Genomic DNA, 23,247 nt, shown 5'->3' on the forward strand with positions numbered 1-23,247 from the left:
CTCCTCATAGGGGAGATAGGCTGAGACTATGACAAAATCAGAGATTGACTTATTATCATAGAATTTTAGCTTTACTGCAACTAAATCCCTGTTAAGAAATTTAACAAGATTAAGGGCATTTAGATTAGACCTAGCTATTATGCAGGTCCTGGGAAGATCGCAATGGGTATCATAAAAGATATTAAAACCTTTAACATTGAGACCCATTATTTTGCCCTTGCGGGTCCAAGGCTCTTGTATAAGAGCAATATCTAGTTCTCCATCATTCAACCTTTTGGCCATAAGGCTTGAGGCAGCAATGCTATGATGGAGATTGATTTGACCAACCTTGATTGTAGCCATTGGTTAGCAGTATGAATGAAACCAGAATGGCTCCTATCCTGGTTATTTTTTGGAAGAAAGATCTTCCTTTATCAGCTCCATTGCTTCATCAATACCAAGCATGGAAACTGGTGAGTCAGGTTGTAATGTTACGTCTGACCCAGAGTTCAACCCAAGCTCTGAAAGAGCCCCAATTGAACTTACCTTGGAATCAGGGGAATTTGCCGGCCAAGGTTCCTCCTCCTGTTCCATGTCCTCTTGGACATCAGGTTCTATAGGGAGGTCCGATGTTGTTGGAGCCTCAACTGCTTTTTTCCTGTTAGGATCGTGGATAATTTTAAATACTCCACGATCCACTCCAGTCAGTGCGCAAAAGTTTGCCCTTGCAATTGCTTCAGCGTCTTCAGGCTCCGACTCAAAGATCCATCTAGAGGTGCCAGGTCCCACAGCACTTTGCAGAACCCTCCACCCCATCGACTTCAACCCTGGGTTTAGTCTCTGAAGACGCCATAAAAAGGTGCTCTGCTCAGAGAATTGCTCCTTAGTTTTAAAGGCAACCTTCACAGGCTTGGGAAGCTCTTTTGCCCCTATGACCTTGAGCTTAATGTTACCCAAGGCTTTGTTGTTAAAGTGGTCTTTAATCCACCCAACAGTAAGATCATCACATTGAATTACCAGCGCTCCTCTTTGGAGGTGGTTATTATAAATCTCGGGCATTCTTTCGCCACCAGGAATGGCGTCAGTCCGCTCCAAGGTTTCCTTCAAGATGTTGTTTGAGTTTTCCAGAGAAAGCTTGTCCGGAGGAAAATCCTCCAGGACTATAGCAATCTTGGTAGACCCAGTTGCACAGGCAAAAGAGACCCCAGATTGGAGGCCCCCGGTTGGATCCCCCTCTCCAGCTCGGCTATCCCCACTAGGGGGAACCACTCCGCTGGATTGGGCTTTCCTCCCAGGAACAACATCCTCCCTGGGCTTCTTTCCGGTTTGGGTTGGCGCATTGGGAGAGGGTGTTGCATCAGAAGACCTAGGTCTCTTAGCTCCTCCACTCGCCGCAATGGCCCTCATTTTTCTTAACTTCTTCTTCTGGCTCTTGGACAGTCCAATGGTACCAGACACACTGTCCCCCAAGTGCCTCTGGGGACCAGAGACTTCTACAGAGGAAGGGCCTGAACCTTTGGACGCCTCACCAGCATCCGAAGCAGACTGCAAAGCAGCGGTATTAGCACTGGGCTCACCCGAGGGCTTACCATATGCTACTGGAGACTGTATTACACTTTTCGAACAGGAACCTCTGCCTAATTCCTGAACGCATCCCTTGTTAACCGGCGCGACGGATGATGCCGTATCCAAGGTTTTTCTTTCGCTCATCATGATGTTTGCCTGCCATTTAGTTACCCAATGAGGGGTATCCAGGGGGCACCACGTGGAGGCGGCAGGCATTACCCCCCATCGCTTCTACTTTACTTTTGGAGGGGTGAATACCCTTCGCATCGATACGGTAGCCCAAAAAATCTACTTCCGTTACCCCAAATAAGCATTTGTTCCCGTTTGCTTTAAGTCCCGCTTTTCTCAAACAATCTAGTACTTGTTCCAAACGAGCGGCTAACTCTTCTTCCGAACTTCTTCTGACAAGTACATCATCAAAATATGGAACAACCCCTTCTAAATTTCGAAACAAATCTTCGATTAAATTTTGAAATATTCCTGGGGCTACGTTAATTCCAAATTGAAGTCTTTTTACCTTATACGCACCCTTATGCGTGATGATAGTCTGAGCTTCAGCGGAAGCATCATCAACCGGTAATTGTAAATATGCTTGAGCCAAATCTATCTTAGCATAATAACCTTCTCCTTTAAGATTAGAAAGAAGGTGATTTACCGCGGGAATTGGATAAGGATGTGCGCTCATTGCTTTGTTTAACGTGATTTTATAATCACCGCACAAACGTACTTCACCTGACGGTTTAATCACTGGAACAACTCGTTTCAATAAATGCTGAGAGTCGATTAAATCTAGATCGAAAGTTTCACGTTATTTTGAGTCTTGAATGAAGTGAGCAGGCGTAAGGGGTTTCAATTCGTTGGGGTCGTCTGACAAATATGTTAATGGTCTCGCATTTATAGCCGCCTCACAGTCGTAAAGCAAAGTCAACATTTCTTCGTAGGTGACGCAAGCTCTGCTCAAACATTTTCGAAGGAGTTCCTTAACGCAGCGAACCATTCGTTCCCAAAAACCACCATACCATGGAGATGGTGGGCTAAACAACCACTTAACTTTCTGTAGAGAACATTCTGTTTGTATGAAATCCCAATCTAAATATTTTAACGCATTTGCTGTACCTACGAAATTCGTACCATTATCTGTATAAAGAGTAGAGCATCTTCCTCTCCTTGCCCAAAATCTTCGTAAGGCTTGCATAAATGATTCTGTGGAGAGTGATGAAACTAGCTCCAGGTGGACTGCTCGATATACTGCACACGTGAAAAGCCTTGTTTCCACCACGTAAGAAAAGAGGACCAGCTAGATCTGCGCCAGTTATCTGAAATGCTGAGACTCGGTTTACTCTGTCAGGCGGTAAAGGAGCTGGCTCAGTATTAACATTTCTAGTAGTCAGTTTTTTGCATGGTACACATTGTCGCAAAACGGCTCTTACAACTCTCCGTCCTTTGGGAATTCAGAATCCTTCTCTTAACTGTGCTAGTATCGTTAATACACCAGCATGCATCAAAGATCTATGAGTATGCAAAATGAGTCTTTCTAGAAGAGGATGGTCTGGTAAAACTATAGGATATGTGAAGTCCTCCGGATCTTGACTGAGGATAAGTCTTGTTTAAACTTTCAAAATTTCATTTTCTACGAAGAATTGTATTGTATCCTTGTACTTCTCACGTATGTCAGAAGGCCATTCATACTGTATGATTTTTTAAGAGTGTTTTCTGCACATTCAATCTCTTCACATGAGATCGCACCAGTCAACTTATAAGAGTTTTTCTTAATGCTGTTGCAAAATCTCAGAACATAAGCAGTCATTCTAAGAATCCTTATGTAACTCGAAAAGTATAAAAATCTTTGTCCAAATTTCTCTTCGTTTTCAGCTGCTAAATTTGTTATCACTGTCTTACGTCGCTCCAGAAAAGCTTCATCCGGAACGGATATCTCAGACACTGGCCAAGATTTTGCTTCTTCGTATAACCAGCTGGGACTCTCCACACTCCACCACTGACTTTGCAATAGATCTGCCCAGTCGCAAAAGCGAGTAGCAAAGTCGGCAGGGATGACTTCTCCAGGTACATGTTTCGAGTCATCTATATTGGTCAATTCTCTGATTTCTTTCACTCGATTTCCAACGAATGTATTCTATGGCTCCTTTCTCGTAATCCAGCTCAAAACTGTCATTGAATCAGTCCAAAAAAGGGTTCTAGAGGAAATGGGCAGAACAGAACGTAGAGTTGCGGCTAAACGAGCTTCGAGGGCGGCTCCCAGTAATTCAAGTCTTGGGATGGTTAGTTTTTGCATTGGAGCAAGTCGAGCTTTAGCAGCTATTAATTTGACTGTCACTTGACCTCGGTATTCTTATCGCAAGAAAGCACAAGTAGCATATGCAAAAGAAGATGCATCTGTGAAAATATGCAGTTCGACATTATCGTAATTTACAGGCAACATTCTTCGAGGAATGGTACATTCAGGTATGAGAGCAGTGGTTTTCTCCCACCGTCTGTACTTCTGCTCAAGTTGTGCTGATAATGCATCCTCCCAACTTAGTTTCTCTCTCCACGCTTCCTGCAAAAGGAATTTGGGCAACAATAGCGCTGGAGCAGTAAAGCCTATTGGATCGTAAATACTGTTGATGATAGAAAGAAGTAAACGTTTTTCACGTTTCAGAAGTAAACTGCCTTTTCATTGGCGGTAACTAAATTTAACGGCATCTTACATGAAAGTTCATCACTAACTAAATTCCATTTCATGCCAAGAACCATTTCCGTTTCTTGTCCTTCCCTAGAGTTATTGGAAGCCCAGCATCGTAATTCAAACCCACCTTCTTTCATTATTTGGATAGCTTGAGATTTTAAATGCTCCAGTTCATCGACGTTATTAACACTTGTGACTAGGTTGTCCACGTAAAATCCTTCTCTTAAATTATCAATCGTATTCTTAAGACTCTCTGTTTGGAATTTCTGCAATCCTAGATGATAATTTATTGTGGCATTTAGAAGAAATGGACTGGAAGACACACCGAACACCACTCTGCAGTGTCGATAAGTCTTAAATGTTGTGCATTCAGCGTCTTCCCACCACAAGAACCTTAGTACATCTCTGTCTTCGACTCTTAAACGTATCTGAAGAAATGCTTGTTTTAAGTCGGCAATAACTCCTAATGCCCCTGAACGGAATCTCAACAGTAATGGCAGTATCCTATGTATAAAATTCGGTCCCACACTTAAGCATTCATTCAAGGAAGCAAATCCAGGTTTCTTGAAAGATGCGTCGAAAACTGGTCGAACCTTCGTAGTATTGCTGGATAGCTTGATGACTGGTCTATGGGGGAGATAATGACCTGTTTTCGTAATCTGCTCTTTTGGTACAGTTTCTATAATACCTTCTGATTCCCATTGTTTAAATACAGCGTCGTAAGCATCAAAATAATTTTCGTTTAACAAACGTTTAGTTGCTGTGCGAAGTCTGGATTCTGCTATGTCATATTTATCATAAAGGGCAGGATGTCCAGCCAACCATGGCAAAGATACTTCATATCTCTGATCTTCACAGACTCTTAATGTTTCTCTGAAATGGATCAACGTTTCTTCCTCTAGTTGCATCTTATTTTTTCTTTCCACGGGATTTTCAATGCCTAAAACGTCCAAATCCCATATTTTTGGCAACTCCTTATTTTGCAAACTTAATGCGACTAAGTTAACCATTTTCTTTTTTCTTCCTAGACCTAAAATTGTCCAACCTAGTAAGGTTTCTATGGCTGAAACTCCCGATCTTAACACTTCTATTTTTCCAGTCAGAATTCTTCCAAGTACATCAGCTCCTAGAAGAACTCTTATAGGGGGCGTATCTTTTCCAACATCTGTTATTTCTATTCCTCGAGAAGCTAGATCAGCAAGTAAACTTCTATACTGTATCCTTGGTAGCTCTGAGCAAATTTTTGCTTGGTCAAGAAGAGATATTGAGGTCGTATATTTGCGATTTAAACTTTCAACAGTTACGGTATATCTCTTATGCTCTGAAGCAGGAGAAGTTCCCCCACCAAACAGTCCTTGAGAAAACACTTCGCTTCCAGTGGGAGAAAGTTTCAGTTCTTCAGCCAAACTCTTTTCAATATAGGAACGCTGTGACCCATCATCCATTAGTGCACGAACACAGACTTCCTTGTCTCTGTTTCGTAGTCTGATCGTAATTGTTTTGAGATATATTTCACGTTCAGAAGGACGATTCGTGAACAATATTTCTGTTGCTTTCTGTTCATCACCTGCTATTTTGTCCTTAGACGAAGAATTAATTCCTTTACGTAGATCTGGGCAAAGTATTGTGCCATGCCTCCGTTTACAAACTAAGCACCTTACATTACTATGACATCTTTTTGCCATGTGACCAGATTTGAGGCAAACAAGACAGCATCTCTTTTGTATAACTCGTGATTTTCTGTCCTCATAACTCATTTCTGCTATTTTCTGACAGTCTTGACTTGGATGTGATCGGTCACAGAAAATACAATTGTTTTTTCCTACTGAGGTGTTGGCGATCAGTGTAGTAGCAGTAGGTTCATCTGTTTGGATCGATTTGTGGTAATCTTTTCGTTTCTCGCCACTTCCCTTATCTCTACCAAACCCTTCACGAGCTAAACTGATCATTTCTTCAGATTCGACCTCATGTCTCAAAAAACATTAGTTTTTCGAGGGATCTCTGACTGGTAACGCCATCAGTATTTTCAGAAATTCTACTCCGTTCCCAGGCTCGCATAACATTTTCAGGTAAGCATGACTCTACAAGATGCTCTAGAAAATCAGCAAATTTCTCTTTCGTACGTCCCAAACTTTCCAAAGCTCTTAATTTTGTCTCCAGCATATCGTAGAGGGTTGCTAAATCAGGAGAATTCTTTCCGGCAGTAGCATTTTTCATAACAAGTGAAAGGAGATCTCGAACGTATATTTGTATTAAAAGATCTTCTCGGCCAAACCTTAATTTCAATTATTTAATGGCTTTCGGATAATTCTCTGCTGTTATTGGGAAACTGGAAACTAATCTTGCTGCCCTGGATTCGGGTACCATAGATTGGTATAAATATTGGAACTTGTCGATCGCAGATAAATCTTCGGATTCATGAATTTTTGAAAATATACTCCGGAATGTGAGATATTCTTTAGGATCACCAGAGAATGTCTTCAATTCAAATTTCGGTAGTTTTAGTTTCACGGCATTAACCTCTAAAGAACTTTTGGCGATGGAACCGGAGTCCTTATTCAAAAAATTTGCGACTTTTGCGTCTAGTTCAAGATAATTATCTCTGTAATTTTCCGCTGCTTCAAAATCAGTTTCGTATTCAGCAACGGTCTCAGGTTTTTCTAAAAGTACTGAGGATATTTCATTTTGAATTTCATTCAAACGAGAAAATTTATCTTGCAATTGTGACCTTAGTGCCTGCAACTGATTAATATCCTTGGCAACAGTTTCCGGTGTCGCCAAATATTGCGCCAACTTATTCGACGTGGTCGTAAAAGTTGTTCTTAATGACTTTCTTTTCACTTTAAGAGCATCCATATTCTTAATGTAAATAATATTTAGTCAGTTTATTTACTAAATTCACTTAATAAACCCTCAGTTTCTACTTATTCTAAATCTCGAGTTAATTTTCTTTTTTAAACTTAATTCAGATCAAACATATAAACTGTACATAAAAGAAGACTTCGTAAAAAAAGATAACAGAAGCAGCCAAAATTCAAAATTATTTGTACCTATTTAATCCTTGACAAAGTAATATCTTGTTCGTAATTTTGCCGTCTTCTATTTTACATCGAAATGCAGAGTATAATGTCCTGTCGCGGACGCCACTTTATTATGACTCAAGTTTCTTTTGCTTCTAATTACTTTATTTTACAATACAACACTCAGAATAATAGGACTACTTACAATATATTATTTATACAATATTATACAATATACATAAACTTACATCATAAAGATGAAAATCGTATCGAATTCTCTTAAACGCAACGTATCGTAAGTTCTTTAACGTAATATTATAAACATAAATAGAACATAAAAAATAATTGCCAGTTTCACAAACGCAAAAGATAATGTTAATACAAAATAAAATAAAGAAAACATGACGGAATTGACAAACTTAATGTGAGTGGCAACAGCATTCAATACAAACACTTAAACGTTTTTTAGACGTTTAGGAAGCTCCCAGTAGAAAAGTATCAATTCAACAGCGGCCTTTTAAAGCATTCTCACTTCAATTAATTAATTAATTCCTAATTGGGTATAATATGAAAAAAACACAACTACTTCGATTTAGTATGAACAACATATGACGCAATGCTAAACGAATGGAATTTTAGTTGTTGTTTATTTAGTTATTGTTATTAGTAGTTGTTGTTATTTGTTTTAGTTGTTGTTGTTTATTTAGTTGTATTTAGTTTCAATAACTTTTCTTTATAATGCAATAAAATCTGGCGAGCAGCTATTTGAACGATCGAACACTTCGGTTGTTTATTTGTGGCTTGAAGTTAGGCTCGCAGAAAATGCCGTTCATGGGTTAAATTTAGTAGGAACAACACAACCTGTGACGTAGGCTATATTATACCCAATTGAGTTTAAATGAAATATTGTCATGTTTTTAGTGCATGAATCTGAATTGAACAACCTGATAATGCTCACTCTGGTTATTGTTATCTGGTTGCTCACTACGTGCTCTTGCACGCCGAATCCAATCAATTAAAAATGAAAAATGTTGCCAGCGCGAGAAAAGAAATATCATCGGTTTTATTGATACATACATATGTACGTATTAGCGTTTTATATAATATAGATATTACTGATACTTATTGTATCGAGTAATTTTTTTATTGATTGTATATCTAAAGGAAGTTTTGACTGTAAATTACAATGTACATTTCTTAAGTTACATACTTTGTCTGTCATATTTTAATGTACATTAAACCCAATATAAAATAAAAGTCTAGATAAAGCACTGGCATCCTTTCGTCAATATTAACTTCAAAAGCTCGTAATTTTGGTTCAACGCTCTGCTTAATCTGTATTTTAATTTATTTAAGCTTGGTGCAAACAAAGATCCATCTAAGCCTTTATGTTGGTCCATTTTTTACTCTTTTGAACCATAAAATAAACAACAAAGTTTTACTTTATCAGCTTAGGGATATTGGTCATTATAATGCATATCAATTACTGCTTTTTCCTGTTTAACTCAATATAAAGAAAAGGAACATTAGAGTAAACTTATTATATAATGTTAGAGCATTAATTCAAAAAGAACTGAAACTTATACAAAAAAGCAGTATTAAATTTATTTATAAAATGTTGACAGGATTATGATTTTTTCAATCAGAATAATTCACTTTTTCTTTTCTGCCTCAAGTAATATTTTATACTGTACATGCATGCTGTTTTCGTTTAATAAAAATAATTTTGTTTCATTTTTTGTTGGTTGAAATTTATTGTGGAATCTAGAATGGCTATACTAATGGTCAGTCAGTACGTTAAAACGTTATAATGATTTTTTTAAAGCAATGAATCCAGTTCTATTGTTTTGAAAAAATTGAAAAGAACGTTGTGCCACCGATAAAAGACTCCAAACCAGGATAACACCAGCCAAAGAGTATGTTTCTCCTTTTTAAATCGTGTACAGAAAAGAAAATCAAAAGTACAATTTTTAGCAGTGAGGAAACCTAATTATTAAAAAACTAGGAGGCTTCGCCCCCTGCTCGCTGGCGCTCGCCAACCCTCGGAACTGCTTTCGCAGTTCATTTCGGATTGCAAAGCAATCCGGTGCTCGCTTTATTCGCTCATTGGATACGTTCTTAACGTCTAGCTTTTGTATACTTTTTTGAACACTGAAGTTCCGAAAACTTTTCACTGTAGAAAAGTCTAAAACTGTACATTTCAATATTAATTTGAAATTGCAAACAGTTCACATATTTTTCTTAATCACACTATTCTAAATTTCAGTTATTGAGAAAAGCAACTGTTGTAAGTTTTGTTTTAAAGTCTTTCCCACAAAAGGGCTAAAGCCATGTGTTGTAAAACAATATGAAATAGTAGTCTGCCACTGAACGCCGGATGTAAAGATAATTTTGTATTTTTAATTCTCTGAATAGCGCCACCCTAATATGGAATTTGTAAAATAAATGTATATATTTTTGATTGATTTGAGATCATTTTGCGTTTTCATCAGTGTTCAGAAGCAGAACAACTATAAGTTTATTTTATCACAAAAATATAAAATGTATAAAAAACAAAGAAAAGAGTAAGAAAATGAGTCTATTATTTAAGTTAAAGTTGTTTATTTAAAACTTTTTATAGAATTTCTTTAAAAACACAATTGTTAATTTGGGCATTTGGCGATACAACATTTATAGAATTGAAGGATTTCACCCTTGATAGTCCAACATATAATTGACCGTGGCTAAACACTGGTTTAGTTAAATCTAAACAAATTTTATCGAAAGTTTGTCCCTGGGCTTTGTTTATAGTCATCGAAAAAGCTAATCTAATTGGAAACTGCTTGCGTTTGAATTTAAACGGCATATTATTATCAGATGGAATTAGTGGAATTCGAGGTATAAGATGAAATTCACTGTTACCATCATCACAAATTTTTTTTGCTACAATGATATTTTTCTCTAATGTAACTACTGTTAATCTTGTACCATTGAAAAGACCTCTAGAAGGAGCTAAGTTTCGAAGTAACATAACTATAGCTCCTGTTTTTAATTTTAATTTGTGAGGAGGCATTCTAGTTGGAGTTAAATTATTTAAAAATTCTTCAGGGTATGATAGTTGGTCTTGAGGGTCATCACTGACTATATTATCGGTACTCTCATAAATAACTTCACTTCCTGGCAAGCATGCTAATACACGGTTATTATTTAGTAATGGTGAATCATTGGTTACAGTAAGTATAGCTCTACCTTTTAATTCTGCAGGTGTTATTGTACTAAGTGATATCTTGAAAAAGCTGTTTTACTGGATCTTGAATTTCAGGATAGCAAATTGGGGGCAATATAATTTGATCTCCACTTGCACCCTCCCCAACTTGTAACAGCCAATTAGCAAATTCTCTTTCAGAAGCCAGAGCACGCATATTTTCAGTTAATTTGAAAACAAAAAATTTAGTCCAAAGTGCGTGTTTTTTAATACAGCTCGCAACTGTCAAAGCTCTGGAACCTCTCTGAATAACCGGAAGAACCTGTCGAAAATCTCCACCCAGCAAAATAATTTTTCCACCAAACGGTTCATCAAGTTTAGTTAAGTCCTCCAGTAGTCTATCGGGCATGAATGTGCGTCATGGGAACTTCATCCCACACAATCAATTTAGCATCTACAAATAATTTAGCTTCAGGAGTATTGGGTTTCAGATTACACGTAGAAGTAGAATTTAATGTTTAAGGAATTTTAAAAACTGAGTGGGCAGTTCTGCCTCCGATTAATAATGTAGCTGCAATTCCTGTCGATGCTACTGCGATGACTTCATCTCCTTTTCCCCTAACTGCATGTAATAGAGTTGAATATAGAAAAGTTTTCCCTGTCCCAGCAGGACCATCAAGAAAAAAACACTTTTGAACATCAGACTGATTTCCGTAAACAGCATTTCGTACTTCGTCAACAACAAATCGCTGTTCAGAATTAAGCTTTTCAATATTTGCATTAGCTTTAGACTGTTCTTCAGCAGTGTCGAAGAATATTGGAAAGAGATTTGTCGGTAAATTGACCGAAGGAAGTTTAACTTTTTGCAAGTTTAAGCCGTAAGACTTAAGCAGTTCATTTAATGCTGCTAGTGCATAAAGTGGCCCAGTTTCCTCCGAATATTTATTTATGAAATCTTCAGAAAGAGCTTCTTTATGTTCAACCCAAAGATCGGGAATATTTTCAACCTCCCCAAAGGCACAAATCATGGCAAACAAAACTCTAAGGTAGTTTGGCGTGTGCATTCTTGCAGCTTCAAAAAGAGTGTCATGCCAGTACTGATCCCCATCAAGCAGCCCAAGTTCTTTACACGCCTCTTGAGACGTTTGGCAGAATTTCCCATTGATAGTTTTAAACTATTAAAGGAGAGTGCACCTTTCTCTCTTAACAATAACATGCGAAGGTAAAATCTCTCAGAATCTTGTACACCAACTATAGGCATTCTTCCAATGACTTTTTGCCCACCTCGTTGCCTTTTTTTTCCATTTATTTGAAGCTTTATCGAAGACATTATGTTCAGGAATATCCGCATAGTAAAATTCATGCGCTTCAACGTCAACTTGGTTCAATTTAAATCAAGCAGTTAAAGTTGTTTCTTTAATTGAAGCTCGTTCAACTGCTTCATTTTCTTGGCCCTCTATAAAGTATATCGGTTGTTGGTCAGGCAAATGAACTGCTAGTCGAACTACTGTGTGAGATTTATCAGACATGCTAAACTCACTTAGACGCCACATTGCCTCTGGAGCGCTAACATATCGTCCATCTAAAAAATTTAAAACTTCATCATGGTTTATATTGCTATCATTTTTCAGCACGATAGAAGCTGCATCGTGCCCTTTATATACATATTTATACAAATATTTTACACTTTTTACAGATGCGCAAACTTCAACATTGATATGTGCATTATACTTCTTGATAAGGTAAGGATTATATGGAACAATCCAACGATTATCAATGTGATGCTTGCCAACTGGCTCAGTGGAGCGTCTTTTGTAAACTGGATAGCCATTTACATTTTCTTCTGTCTCCTCTTTGAAATCTTTAGGAAATTGCTTCGAGCATTTACCATCTCTCATACATGGGGAATTTTGGTTTAAATAACCACAGGGGCCATGAACCCTTGTAACAATTTCAAAAAGACCTTGATTTATATTTACATTAGGTGATTCTGCTCTTACCTATGTCGTCTTCTGAACGAATTTTGGAGGAAGAATCTAATGTCAGTAAAATATGGCTATGAGGCAAGCCCCGCTTTTGGAATTCAATAACATATATGTAAGAAGTAACAATTCCAAATATATTTTTCTTTATGAGATCGTCCAAAAGCTCTGACAGCTTCATCTTGAAAACTCGTACAATAATATCTGGTCTATTCTCGGGTTTTTCCCGACCATTCATGGCATTTAAAATTTCAGGCCAGGCAGGATTACAGGTAAATGCAACAAACAGGTCCGGTCGCCCAAATTTTCTGACCATAGCCATAGCATCTTGATAATTTTGTTGCATAAATCTTGGGCTTCCTTGAAAAGAAGAAGGCAATATGATAAGCTTTCCTACGCGTAAATTGTTATTCAAGGCTTGTGTTGTTAAAGCATCCAAAAGTTCCTGGTAAAATTTTACTCTTAGATCTTTTTGATTTAAGCGGATGTAGTTAAGTCGAGATCCTTCTGTTTTAGCGTAAGCATCTACCCCAAATTGTTGAAATAATTTGCCACTGCTATGCAAAATACTGAAACCACCACGAACTGAAAGCCTATAAGCATAAAACTGTAGTTGAGTTACTCTATTTCTTTTAGCCGAGCGTCTCTCTTGAACATGTTCAATTTCATTTGACCATCCCTGTTCTCCTCTTGGAAAAAGTAGAGGATAAACCATAGGGTCGTTGCATTTATTTAAAGGAGAAATATTTATGCAACCCTGCCCAACTGGATAAATGCATATATCTCTATTTGCTGGTGGTTCGCCTTCATCTCCAACAAATATGGTAGCGACTTCAGTTCTGGAGGTAGGTGCATTATAACGCCGCATATCCGAATCTGAATTTTCAGCAAAAACCATTTTTACCTTTACTGCTGGATTAGCATGCATTAATTTATGCATTTGCAAATATGATTCAGCATACGGATTTAGTAAACGTAGCATTTCATCCAATTTTTTCCTCACGGAGGCAAGGCAAGATTGATTGTTGGATAGACGCTTTCTGCTTGCTTCAGAAGAATCAAATATATACAACTGTCCATATCCAGGTTTTTTCTTTTCATCTGAATACAATGGGGAAACTCTGTGGTAGATCTGTCCATGAATAGGAAAACAATATGGGCCGTATCCAGGAGGTAATTTTACTTCAGCGCCCATTGATGCAAAAGCCAGTGATGCATTATACTCCCGAATATGCTGTTGAAAGTTCCTAGCTTCAACTGAATTATTGGATAGTAAATCCTTTAAAAGTTCAGGAGGATCAGCCAAATTCGGCAATCGGACTTTCCCATCATGGCAGCATTTTGCATATTTTTTACTGGAGTTTAGTTCACCCCGCCAAAAAAGTGCGTGACAAAAATTGCAAACCTCCGTCATACTACCGCAATCGTGTTCCAAGACAGTGACTTCAGTTTGAGAATTCACCCGATTAGCCATATGATGCTCACTACGTTCTCTTGAGCGCCGAAGCCTATCGGCAGCATTCCTGGCCAATCTCCGTTGATGTTGTTCAACAGTTGTTTCATTAGAACGTCGTGCTCGTTCTGTAGCATTTCTAATTGTTCTCCATTGATATTGCTCTTCTGGAGTTTCATTAGAACGTCGTGCTAGTTCTGTAGCATTTCTAATTGTTCTTCGTTGATATTGCTCTTCTGGAGTTTCATTAGAGCGGCTCTCTCTTCTTCGGATATTGTTATAAACCATACGTAGGTTATTAAGATTCATGAAATTTAACTTAAAATAAATATGAAATATTAAAACTGCATTCAACTCATAACTAATAATATAACAAAACGTGGAATAGTAAAGCGCTCAATTCAAAATAAAATAGCAATAGCATAACACTTCTCATTTCTCCCAATGAAAAGGAACTATTTCAGTACTCATAACCAACCGTTTTTTTTCTCGGTGACAATCGGAGATAGATAGACATATGATGCTCACTACGTGCTCTTGCGCACCGAATCCAATCAATTAAAAATGAAAACTGTTGCCAGCGCGAGAAAAGAAATATCATCGGTTTTATTGATACATACATACGTACGTATTAGCGTTTTACATAATATAGATTAATTTTAAAGTTTCATTTGGAATAATATTATCTGATATGCATGTTAGTTAAAAAATGTAAAACAGTCTAATGCATATCATTTTCAGGCTGGAATATCCACTAGATTCCTATAGATTATTGGAATATATTTTCACTATATTATACTAGAATGGAGATCTGTAAGATTGAACTACACCTTTTGGTCAGTCGGTTTCTATGGGATTACAAAACTGTCAATTCAGGTGATGGAATTGAATTGAATGTAAGGTTTAGTGGCGCAAGGTCCAGATGAGGACATGCTGCGCCAAACAATACGGTAAATTCATTTAAAAACCTAAGTGCATACAAAATTTATTCAGGTGATGGAAGATAGTCTTTTCCATACTAACCATACGTTATGGTGCATAATACACCCCTAGAAATAAAGCATATTGTCCCAAATCAAAAAATATCAGCTTTCTCTTAAAAAGTTGATGTATAAAATATTTCAGTTTTCTAATCTACTTTAGGGGTTAGCAAAGACATCGTAATTTGAGATTTCCCTTAAAAATATCCCTAAATTCTGTATTTTTCAAACTCAAATACTTATTTCATTAATTTTACTTTATTTTGAACGTCGTTGAACAGCCGATCCAAATCTATGTTTACGACTACAAATGTTCAACTGCGTATCCTTGTAATTCTGATTCTGGTCCAGAAGACGAAGGAGTTCCTGGATCAGTACCCCCAGAGGTAATGATTTATTAAGGAAACTTGGAGGATTTGTGACCCCGACAGATTTAACTTGTCACTATTTAATACACGGGGGTAATATTCAGTAACAAAAAACTCATATCCATAATTGTTTTTCAAGTTTTTCTAGCATCATTTACGTCAAATATAGTCATCGCCAAAGATAACACTGGCAGGGGTCTGCTTATTAATTTTTTCCGTGTTTTCTTTTTGTTTTAACTTAGGAACTAAGCTGGTGTTCTTTTTTCTATGTTCAGTTGAACAAATATGAATGAGCATAACAATCCCAATGAAGAATACGAGTGGGATATATCTGTCCCGATGAACAATACTAGTGGGATATATCTGTCCCAGCGCAAAATCACAATGCTATTTCATGCAAGAAACTCTTTAGCGCCATCTAGGTAGCGCCATCCAGGGGATATTTGACACATGAAACACGTATACTTGATTTGACTCTACGACTGGGATATATTACAATGAGTTTCTAAGTGCTTTTCACCCCATTAGTAATTTTGAAGCATTTGTTGGGACAAATGTTAGTAGCCAAAGGGTTAAGGTATTGTGTTCATCAAAAGGTTGTAATGGGCATTTATTTATATTTCACATTTTAAATATTTGGAATTTTGCAATGTAATGGTCAGAATTTTCTTCATAGTTTGATTGTATTTAGGAAAATTTTTGGGTCCACATTGTATTTAGGAAAATTTTTGGGTCCACATTGTATTCATGATACCTTTTGAGTTAGTCTGTGAATACTTTTTTTTTTGCTAATGCGTGAGCCTCTTTTTTAAAGTAATTAAATTATCAGCCGGTGGAGCCAAAACTGACTCAATCCTAGTCTCTGTATATCCTTTGCGAGATTGGAAGTATTTTTTATTCCCTCATTACTTATTTTGTTAACCATGCAGACTCATGTAGTATGGCTTGTTGAGGAGATGACGAACTTTACTTCTTCAACGGTTCTATTTCTTAGTTACATGCAACTGTGTTACGAAATATTTAGTTTGCTTGCCATGGTTATTAATAAGGGTACATACCTTCTTTTCTTTACCATGAATTTAAGTTAGTTAGTTAGTTTTTAGTTATTGGCGCAAGAGCCAGTTGTGGCTATATCGCACCTACAACTTGGCATGAATTTAAGAGGGAAATTCCCTTTATCTATAGATAATTTTTCTTTGCGTATTCTACGCTAATCACACTTTTTGTGAAAAACTTATTACATGTAAATAAATTTTTATTTCATTTTATGCTACTTCCTTTAATTTATGTAACAACAAAACTTTTTGCATTCTGAATACTGGCGAAATGCCAGAAGAATTTTGCACAGGCAATTCTTACATTGCTAAAAAATATTAGGTTCCTCTATTTCAATAGCGAGCAAAAAGATTCGGAAAAATCAGCGAAGGAAATTTAAGGGCTGTAATTCCCGATTTCAATCATAAAAAAATTACAATTATCATTAAATCATGCATATTAATTCGAAACTATTGTTTCAAAAAGGCTTTTTGGTATTTATTAGGTTTTTGGGTAGTACGTGTACCCTACTCTCTGCCATTAAAGCTTTTTCACTTTTGAAAATGATAATACTGATCTTATAGTATTAAACGATAATATTCATTTAGGTCTATAAACTTATAATTCATAACATCTTTACAAATCTTGCTTAGGATTTCTCTCTCTCTTTTTCTTAAATAAGAAACACATATTATGTTCATAAAGGAAAAATAACTTTATGCAGCACAACAGCATTTTTAATTAACCGTTTGCGAACCGTATTAACTTCAAAACTTGTAAGAAATCATAATGTTTTTGCAACTTAAGGCTCAAAAAACAAACTCTTATACTACTTTAGTTTCTTTATTCATTGTAGGGGCATTACATTTGATTCTGAATTCATATCTTGAAAATATATTTTGCCCTCACAACAAAATTGAGAAAATACTTCATTTTAAATTTTTACTTTCAAGAAATTTCGTAAAAAGTAAGCCACTGTTGAGCGCAAATTACATGACTTGCATATAAATAGTAATAATTCTACTTCCAATTTTGACGCAATTGATTAACGTTCTTTGTGAAGGATTTAATTTTTCTACACAAACTAATCAAAGTAAAGTAATCCTCTAGGTTCCTAACATCTAATCATCTTCCTGAACTTAATACTTAACCACCTCTTAATCAAAATTCTGTTGTCAATCTTTCTTCTGTTACCTTAAATAATAACGAACTCAGTGCTCTTAAATAACAACTTTATTCTACTCCTCCCCCTCCCTTAATACCAAAGTTGATTTTTTCTATTTAAAGAGCTTTTGCATTTAGCGATGTCAACACCACAAAAAAGAATCAAACATTTGATTGTCAATACTGTTGACTTAAATTCCCGACCTTAAAAAAATCCTCTTTCTGAATTAAAATTTCGATAGTATTGTTATTATTCATTAGTATTCAAAAGTAATTTGTAGTATTAGTACTCGGTAGCATTGCTAGTATTAATTAGTAGCATTGCTAGTTTACCTCGGACATTACTATTACTAAAAAGGATACAAATTGCAGTTCTAGACAAAGTTGAATATCTACAGAAATCCTAATAATTAATCTATGACGGCCCATATAGAGTATTACCTAAAGAATTAAGCTTTAAAGGGTTTAAGAAAATTATATCTGCCATCAAAACTGCTGTAATAATTCGTAAACATCTGGAATTTTCTTTTGCATATAATAATTCACACTGTGCTAGGTTTTAAGCTTCACCTAAAGTTCATATGGCTTAGGTTCCTTTTAGACCCATTGCTTCCAATATAGGCACCACCTCTTATAAATTAGCTAAGTATTTCATTTCAAGTTTATCCGGACTTTCTAGTTTAAATGTATTTACTCTCAAAAACCCGTATGATTATGTTAACTAGCTTCGTACGTTCAAACCAAATGAAAACATATTAGTGAATAATAAATTGTGCATCAAAAGTGACTAACGTTCCCATTGTTTCTCTAATTGCATCGAAAAGAGTCTAAAAAGAGTTCCACTTCAGCCAAGTTTAAATTGACGATTACTCGCATTTACTAAGAACAATACACTTTCACTTTTAATGATAAATTTTAGCTTATGATTGTGAGCTCAGTTGGAATAGGCAATCTTTTCAATTAACTTGTATATGCCTTATTATGAAATTATATACTTTAATTAATTCACCTGTTATAGATAATTGTTTCGTATTCATGGCCATGGATCATGTTTTAAATATTATAAATTCAATAGCATTTGTTTCACGTTTCAACAAGAAAAAAATGCTTACTTTACTTAGTCTTATTCGTAATTGCAATGAATTTCTCACTTCTGTTAATCGGTAACCATTGACCTCCTAAACAAAAGATTGCTGCCTTACTCTCTCGTATTTATCGGGCTTCTGACATTTGTTCCAATCGTTATAAGCAAAAAGGAAAGCTTGTTTAGCTTAAAGCTCTATTGCTGTTGACAGTGGATTTCCATTGATTATGATTTATTCTTTCAACAGAATATTGACCCAATAAGGTATCTAATTCTAACTAATGTAAAATTAAAAGCAAAACACTGCGTACTTTTATTTTTCTAATTTGGTTCCTTTGGTTTTTCGTTAATTTGAGTAAAAAACTACAAATATGCTACGAAAATATCGAAACAAGTTTTAAAAAAACTTTCGAGAATTTCTTAATTTTTTTCGCTGACTAATTTTTCGGAACACTTTTGATAATTGATATTTCCTCAAAGGGAGAGGTAGGCAACACTCGATTGCTGCAAAAATTGAGTGGTGTGTGACAGGCACCCGCCCAGGTTTGTGACAGACAACCGCCACATCTACCTACCAACCATTATCCACGGACAGGCAACAGTCTTTTATTAATATTTACCATAATATCAATCATGTGTAGCCCTTCTCAAAACAATTTAAGCAGATTATTGATTGATTGAATGTGGGGTTTAATGGCACAAAGTCCAAAGAAGGACATGCTGTGCCAAACGAACGGTTTTAAAATAAGGTAAATGCATATTACAAATTTTCTTCATTAAAAGTCACACGGAATTTAAAAACTAGATACAACGTGACAGAGGTATTCAAAGAGGAATAAAATCAGATAAAATTGTGAATAGGATAAGACAGTTATATACAGTATAGAAGACCAATTGCGCGTAGAAACGCAAAAATGTTAGGATGATGAGAGTCACCTAACAAATCCTGAAGAGTTAAAATAGAACTACCAAAAAAGGTTAGACGATGACGGTTAAAACATGGGCAGATAATTAAGATATGATGTATAGTGAGTAAAACTTTGCAGGTGTTGCATTGGGGAGGAGGTTCCCCGAATAACAAATGATTTAAGCAGATGAAGTAACTCATCTATTGCCTATTATTTTTTAATTCGAAACAGTTAATTGATAGAACTATTAACATATCACACGAATGTTGAAACAGAAAACTTTAAAGAACTACCCCTTAAAAGAAAATTGAAGTGTATGTTTATGAGACAGTAACTTTTATTCAAGATATTTTCCAACACATACATTGATAAATAGTTATGCTACCCAATATATTGATGCTTTTGAGCCTTCTTTCCCAGACTGAGAAGAAAATAGAACATTTCCATTCATAAATGACTGGTTGCGAAAGCAGTCATCAGTTTGGTAGAATGCGGCAGTCATCAGAGGTAGGCAACACTCGACTGCTGCAAAAATTGAGTGGTTGACAACTCCAGCAAATATTCTAAGCAGTGGTAATAGAGGACATGGTGTTCAAAGGGGAATTACTTAGCTCAAAGGGTACTCAAGAAAAAGTTTCAAAACAGGCGGAAATGTGCTTTGAAATTCTGTAAACTAAGCAGAATACATTCTATTTTTAGAAAAAATAGTTACATTTTTAAATACTTGAAAGTTATAATTATTCTCAGATAGCTGTTCAGACTATTTCGACTTTCTATGGTAATTTATAATGCACCCGCCACAGGTTTTGTGACAGGCACCCGTCCAGGTTACAGACATCTATTCTGGTTACAGACATCTATTCAGGTTACAGACTCTGTAGTTCGACATCTTATTGATTATGCATTTCAAATCTTTTGAATTAAAAAAATCTGTTTTTCTTTCCATAAACTTAATATATTTCCTTTTTTTTTACTAAACAATGGGCTTAGGGTGAATTTCTTTACCCAATTACAGAATGGGAGTACATAGGAAACTTAATCTTTTTGCCAACAAGTCTAATAATTATCTATCTGAAAAAAAACAAGTTTTTTGTCACAAAATTTAATTTATTTAGAGTTTAAGTTCGGATTAAAAATTATGCCTTATTTGATTGAAATATATATGCATTAAAAATTTATTGAGTGATTTTTTCATAACTTTTTTTAAATTACTCTATAAAAATATTAGCTCACATAATTAAATTTAAAATTTTTATATCGTTGATATGTTGATAAAAAAATTGTAGTGTTCATATTCTATTAGCAAGAATAATTATAAAATCTTTTAATTGTGATCCTGCATACATTGGGCAAATTAAACTTACCCTTACATTTAAACTTAAAGAACATGAAATATATGTAAAAATTAGGATACAAAACGATCCTCCATTGCTCTAGAATTGGAGTTCCAATCCTAAGTTCTGCTGCTATAAGCATTCAACTTCATCTACTGACCTTTAGTTTTATAAATCATTTTCCATTTTGAAAAATTCTTATAATTTCAATAAACCTTCTGGCTCGCGTCAAAATGCCACCCTCTATATATTTCTCTGTGATATTTCCGGGATGAGGTGTTTAAAAGATTAAACGATTTATTTCTTATGGCAAAATCATGTTTAATTATCTGTCTTTATACTAGATGGTAGTACAAGACTCATTTGTAATGTGTTTAAAGATAGTTTATTTTAAACTATATTTCAGAGCACTTCAAATATATCAAAAATTAATACACACATTGTATATACATTTATTTTTATATATTAGTTTTCAATAAAAACTAGGCACTTTCACGTTCGTTCTTTTAGAGAATCTGTAACTTTCTTAAATTTAACACCTTTTCTTAAATTTTGGAAATCTACTCTAATTTAATCTTTTGTACTCTAGGGTTTCCATCGAGACAGCTTCACTTCGGTTTTTTTATCAATCTTTTTTATTTTGTTGTCCTTCTGTTCCTGTTGTTAATCTATTTACTTTTCTACTGTCATTTTACGTTTAGACACTGAGTAAGATCCTTGTTCAGAGGATCGACACATTCCGTACTTTTATTTGAGCTTTTAAATACTATTATTCTACTTTCAATACTATTTAAGCCGATGAAGTAACTTATCTATTAATTTTTGATTCGAAACCGCCACAGGTTTGTGACAGACACCCGCCACAGGTTTGTGACAGGCACCCGCCACAGGTTTGTGACAGGCACCCGCCCAGGTTTGTGACAGGCAACTGCCACATCCACCGACAGGCAACAGTCTTGTATTAATATTAACCACAATATCAATCATGTGCAGCCCTTCTCTATTTAAGCAGATTCTCTTCTCTATTTCTATTTAAGCAGATGAAGTAACTCATCTATTGCCTATTATTTTTTAATTCGAAACAGTTAATTGATAGAACTATCAACATATCACACGAATGTTGAAACAGAAAACTTTAAAGAACTACCCCTTAAAAGAAAATTGAACTGTATGTTAATAAGACAGTAACTTTTATTCAAGATATTTTCCAACACATGCATTGATAAATAGTTATGCTACCAAATATATTGATGCTTTTGAGCCTTCTTTCCCAGACTGAGAAGAAAAATAGAACATTTCTATTTATAAATGACTGGTTGTGAAAGCAGTCATCAGTTTGGTAGAATGCCGAGCAAAGTATGAAACGCGTTACAAGTCTTGTGATATTTGTACACTATTACAGTGATAATATTATGAAAAAGTATATATATCTTGTTATTTGAGTATAGTAATTTTTTCTTAGCTCTGATTGATCGTATTCTGTTCTTACATTTATAAAACGTGTTACTTCAGTATATGTTTATGAGGCGATTCCTTTAATTCGAGCTAAAAAAAAATGCAAAAATTTCTTAAGGATAGGTGCAAGATAGAGAAAGCGTGAATGGGCTGCACATTTCTACGTCAAACAATTTAAGATGTCTTTGGAGCAAGTAAGAGTCAGGATGCGTCTATTTCTAGAATGAAATAAATTGGGCTTGAATATTTCTACTCTTTAATTGAATGCTTATGTGTTCCCGATATCCTTTCAAGATAACGAGTAAGAAACAATTACCATTATAATCAATATTGAGAGGTTAAGAGTTCACTTTGCCAAAACTATTATAACTTCAATATTCAAATGAATTCAATATTCAAATGAATTTAGTACAAGATAAAAAGGAATATTAAATTTCTTTAAGCTTCTCTACTGCCTGTACAGATACAGGTGAATCTACAGTAAATGCATATTTACAAATGAAAGAAAATGCTTATTGATGGATCAAAGAATTGGAGTGGATGAAAAATTTTTTACGGAAGATACCATCGCCACCAGTCTATAGTTTTGGCCAAAAAAAGGCCATATATGTATATATCGTCCACTTATATGTTTAACAGCAAACAATTAAAAGCGGCTAAAAGGGTAACCAATTGCCATTAATGGAATTAAATATTCCACCCTCTATTATATACGTGAATCCAATAATAATTCTAGAAAAATAATTATTTATTATGTGCTAAACCAATTTTTTCCTTTTTCTATGTTTAGTACTAGCAGTTTTATGAAAGAAACATATGGCGCATCTGGATTAAAAATGCACAACAAACATTTGGATCTAGTGTAACTTTCAGATGTAATTCTCAAGCCTATGACAGTGCTACTTCAATGCTTTTTATACGGAAGCTTTTGATAATATGGCTGATTAATAATAATAATTAAAATAAAATAAAATTTTATCACCTTCCTTAGTTGAGCATTATCTTATTTTTATAAATATAATAATCCGTAATACAAGAAGTGAATTGCA

At 35.3% G+C, this 23,247-nt stretch overlaps 3 protein-coding genes across 3 annotated transcripts; all 3 read right to left on the reverse strand.

Moving 5' to 3' along the window:
• Window positions 1–2,678: 2,678 nt before the first annotated feature.
• Window positions 2,679–6,180, reverse strand: LOC147803216 (uncharacterized). The gene is made up of 4 exons (XM_087150474.1): window positions 4,254–6,180; window positions 3,977–4,146; window positions 3,205–3,679; window positions 2,679–2,986 (listed from the first exon to the last, which is right to left on the reverse strand). The coding sequence occupies exons 1-4, from the start codon at window positions 6,178–6,180 to the stop codon at window positions 2,679–2,681; spliced, it is 2,880 nt and encodes a 959-aa protein (XP_087006600.1).
• Window positions 6,181–11,829: 5,649 nt separating this feature from the next.
• LOC147803217 (uncharacterized) lies at window positions 11,830–12,333 on the reverse strand. The gene has a single exon (XM_087150475.1). It carries the CDS (start codon window positions 12,331–12,333, stop codon window positions 11,830–11,832), a length of 504 nt encoding a protein of 167 aa, XP_087006601.1.
• Window positions 12,334–12,415: 82 nt separating this feature from the next.
• On the reverse strand, window positions 12,416–14,158 carry LOC147803218 (uncharacterized). The gene has a single exon (XM_087150476.1). It carries the CDS (start codon window positions 14,156–14,158, stop codon window positions 12,416–12,418), a length of 1,743 nt encoding a protein of 580 aa, XP_087006602.1.
• Window positions 14,159–23,247: the final 9,089 nt, after the last annotated feature.

Source organism: Parasteatoda tepidariorum, chromosome 9 (genome assembly GCF_982258835.1).
Source record: "Parasteatoda tepidariorum strain Cologne lab strain chromosome 9, Ptep-v5.0, whole genome shotgun sequence".
Lineage (NCBI taxonomy): Eukaryota > Metazoa > Arthropoda > Arachnida > Araneae > Theridiidae > Parasteatoda > Parasteatoda tepidariorum.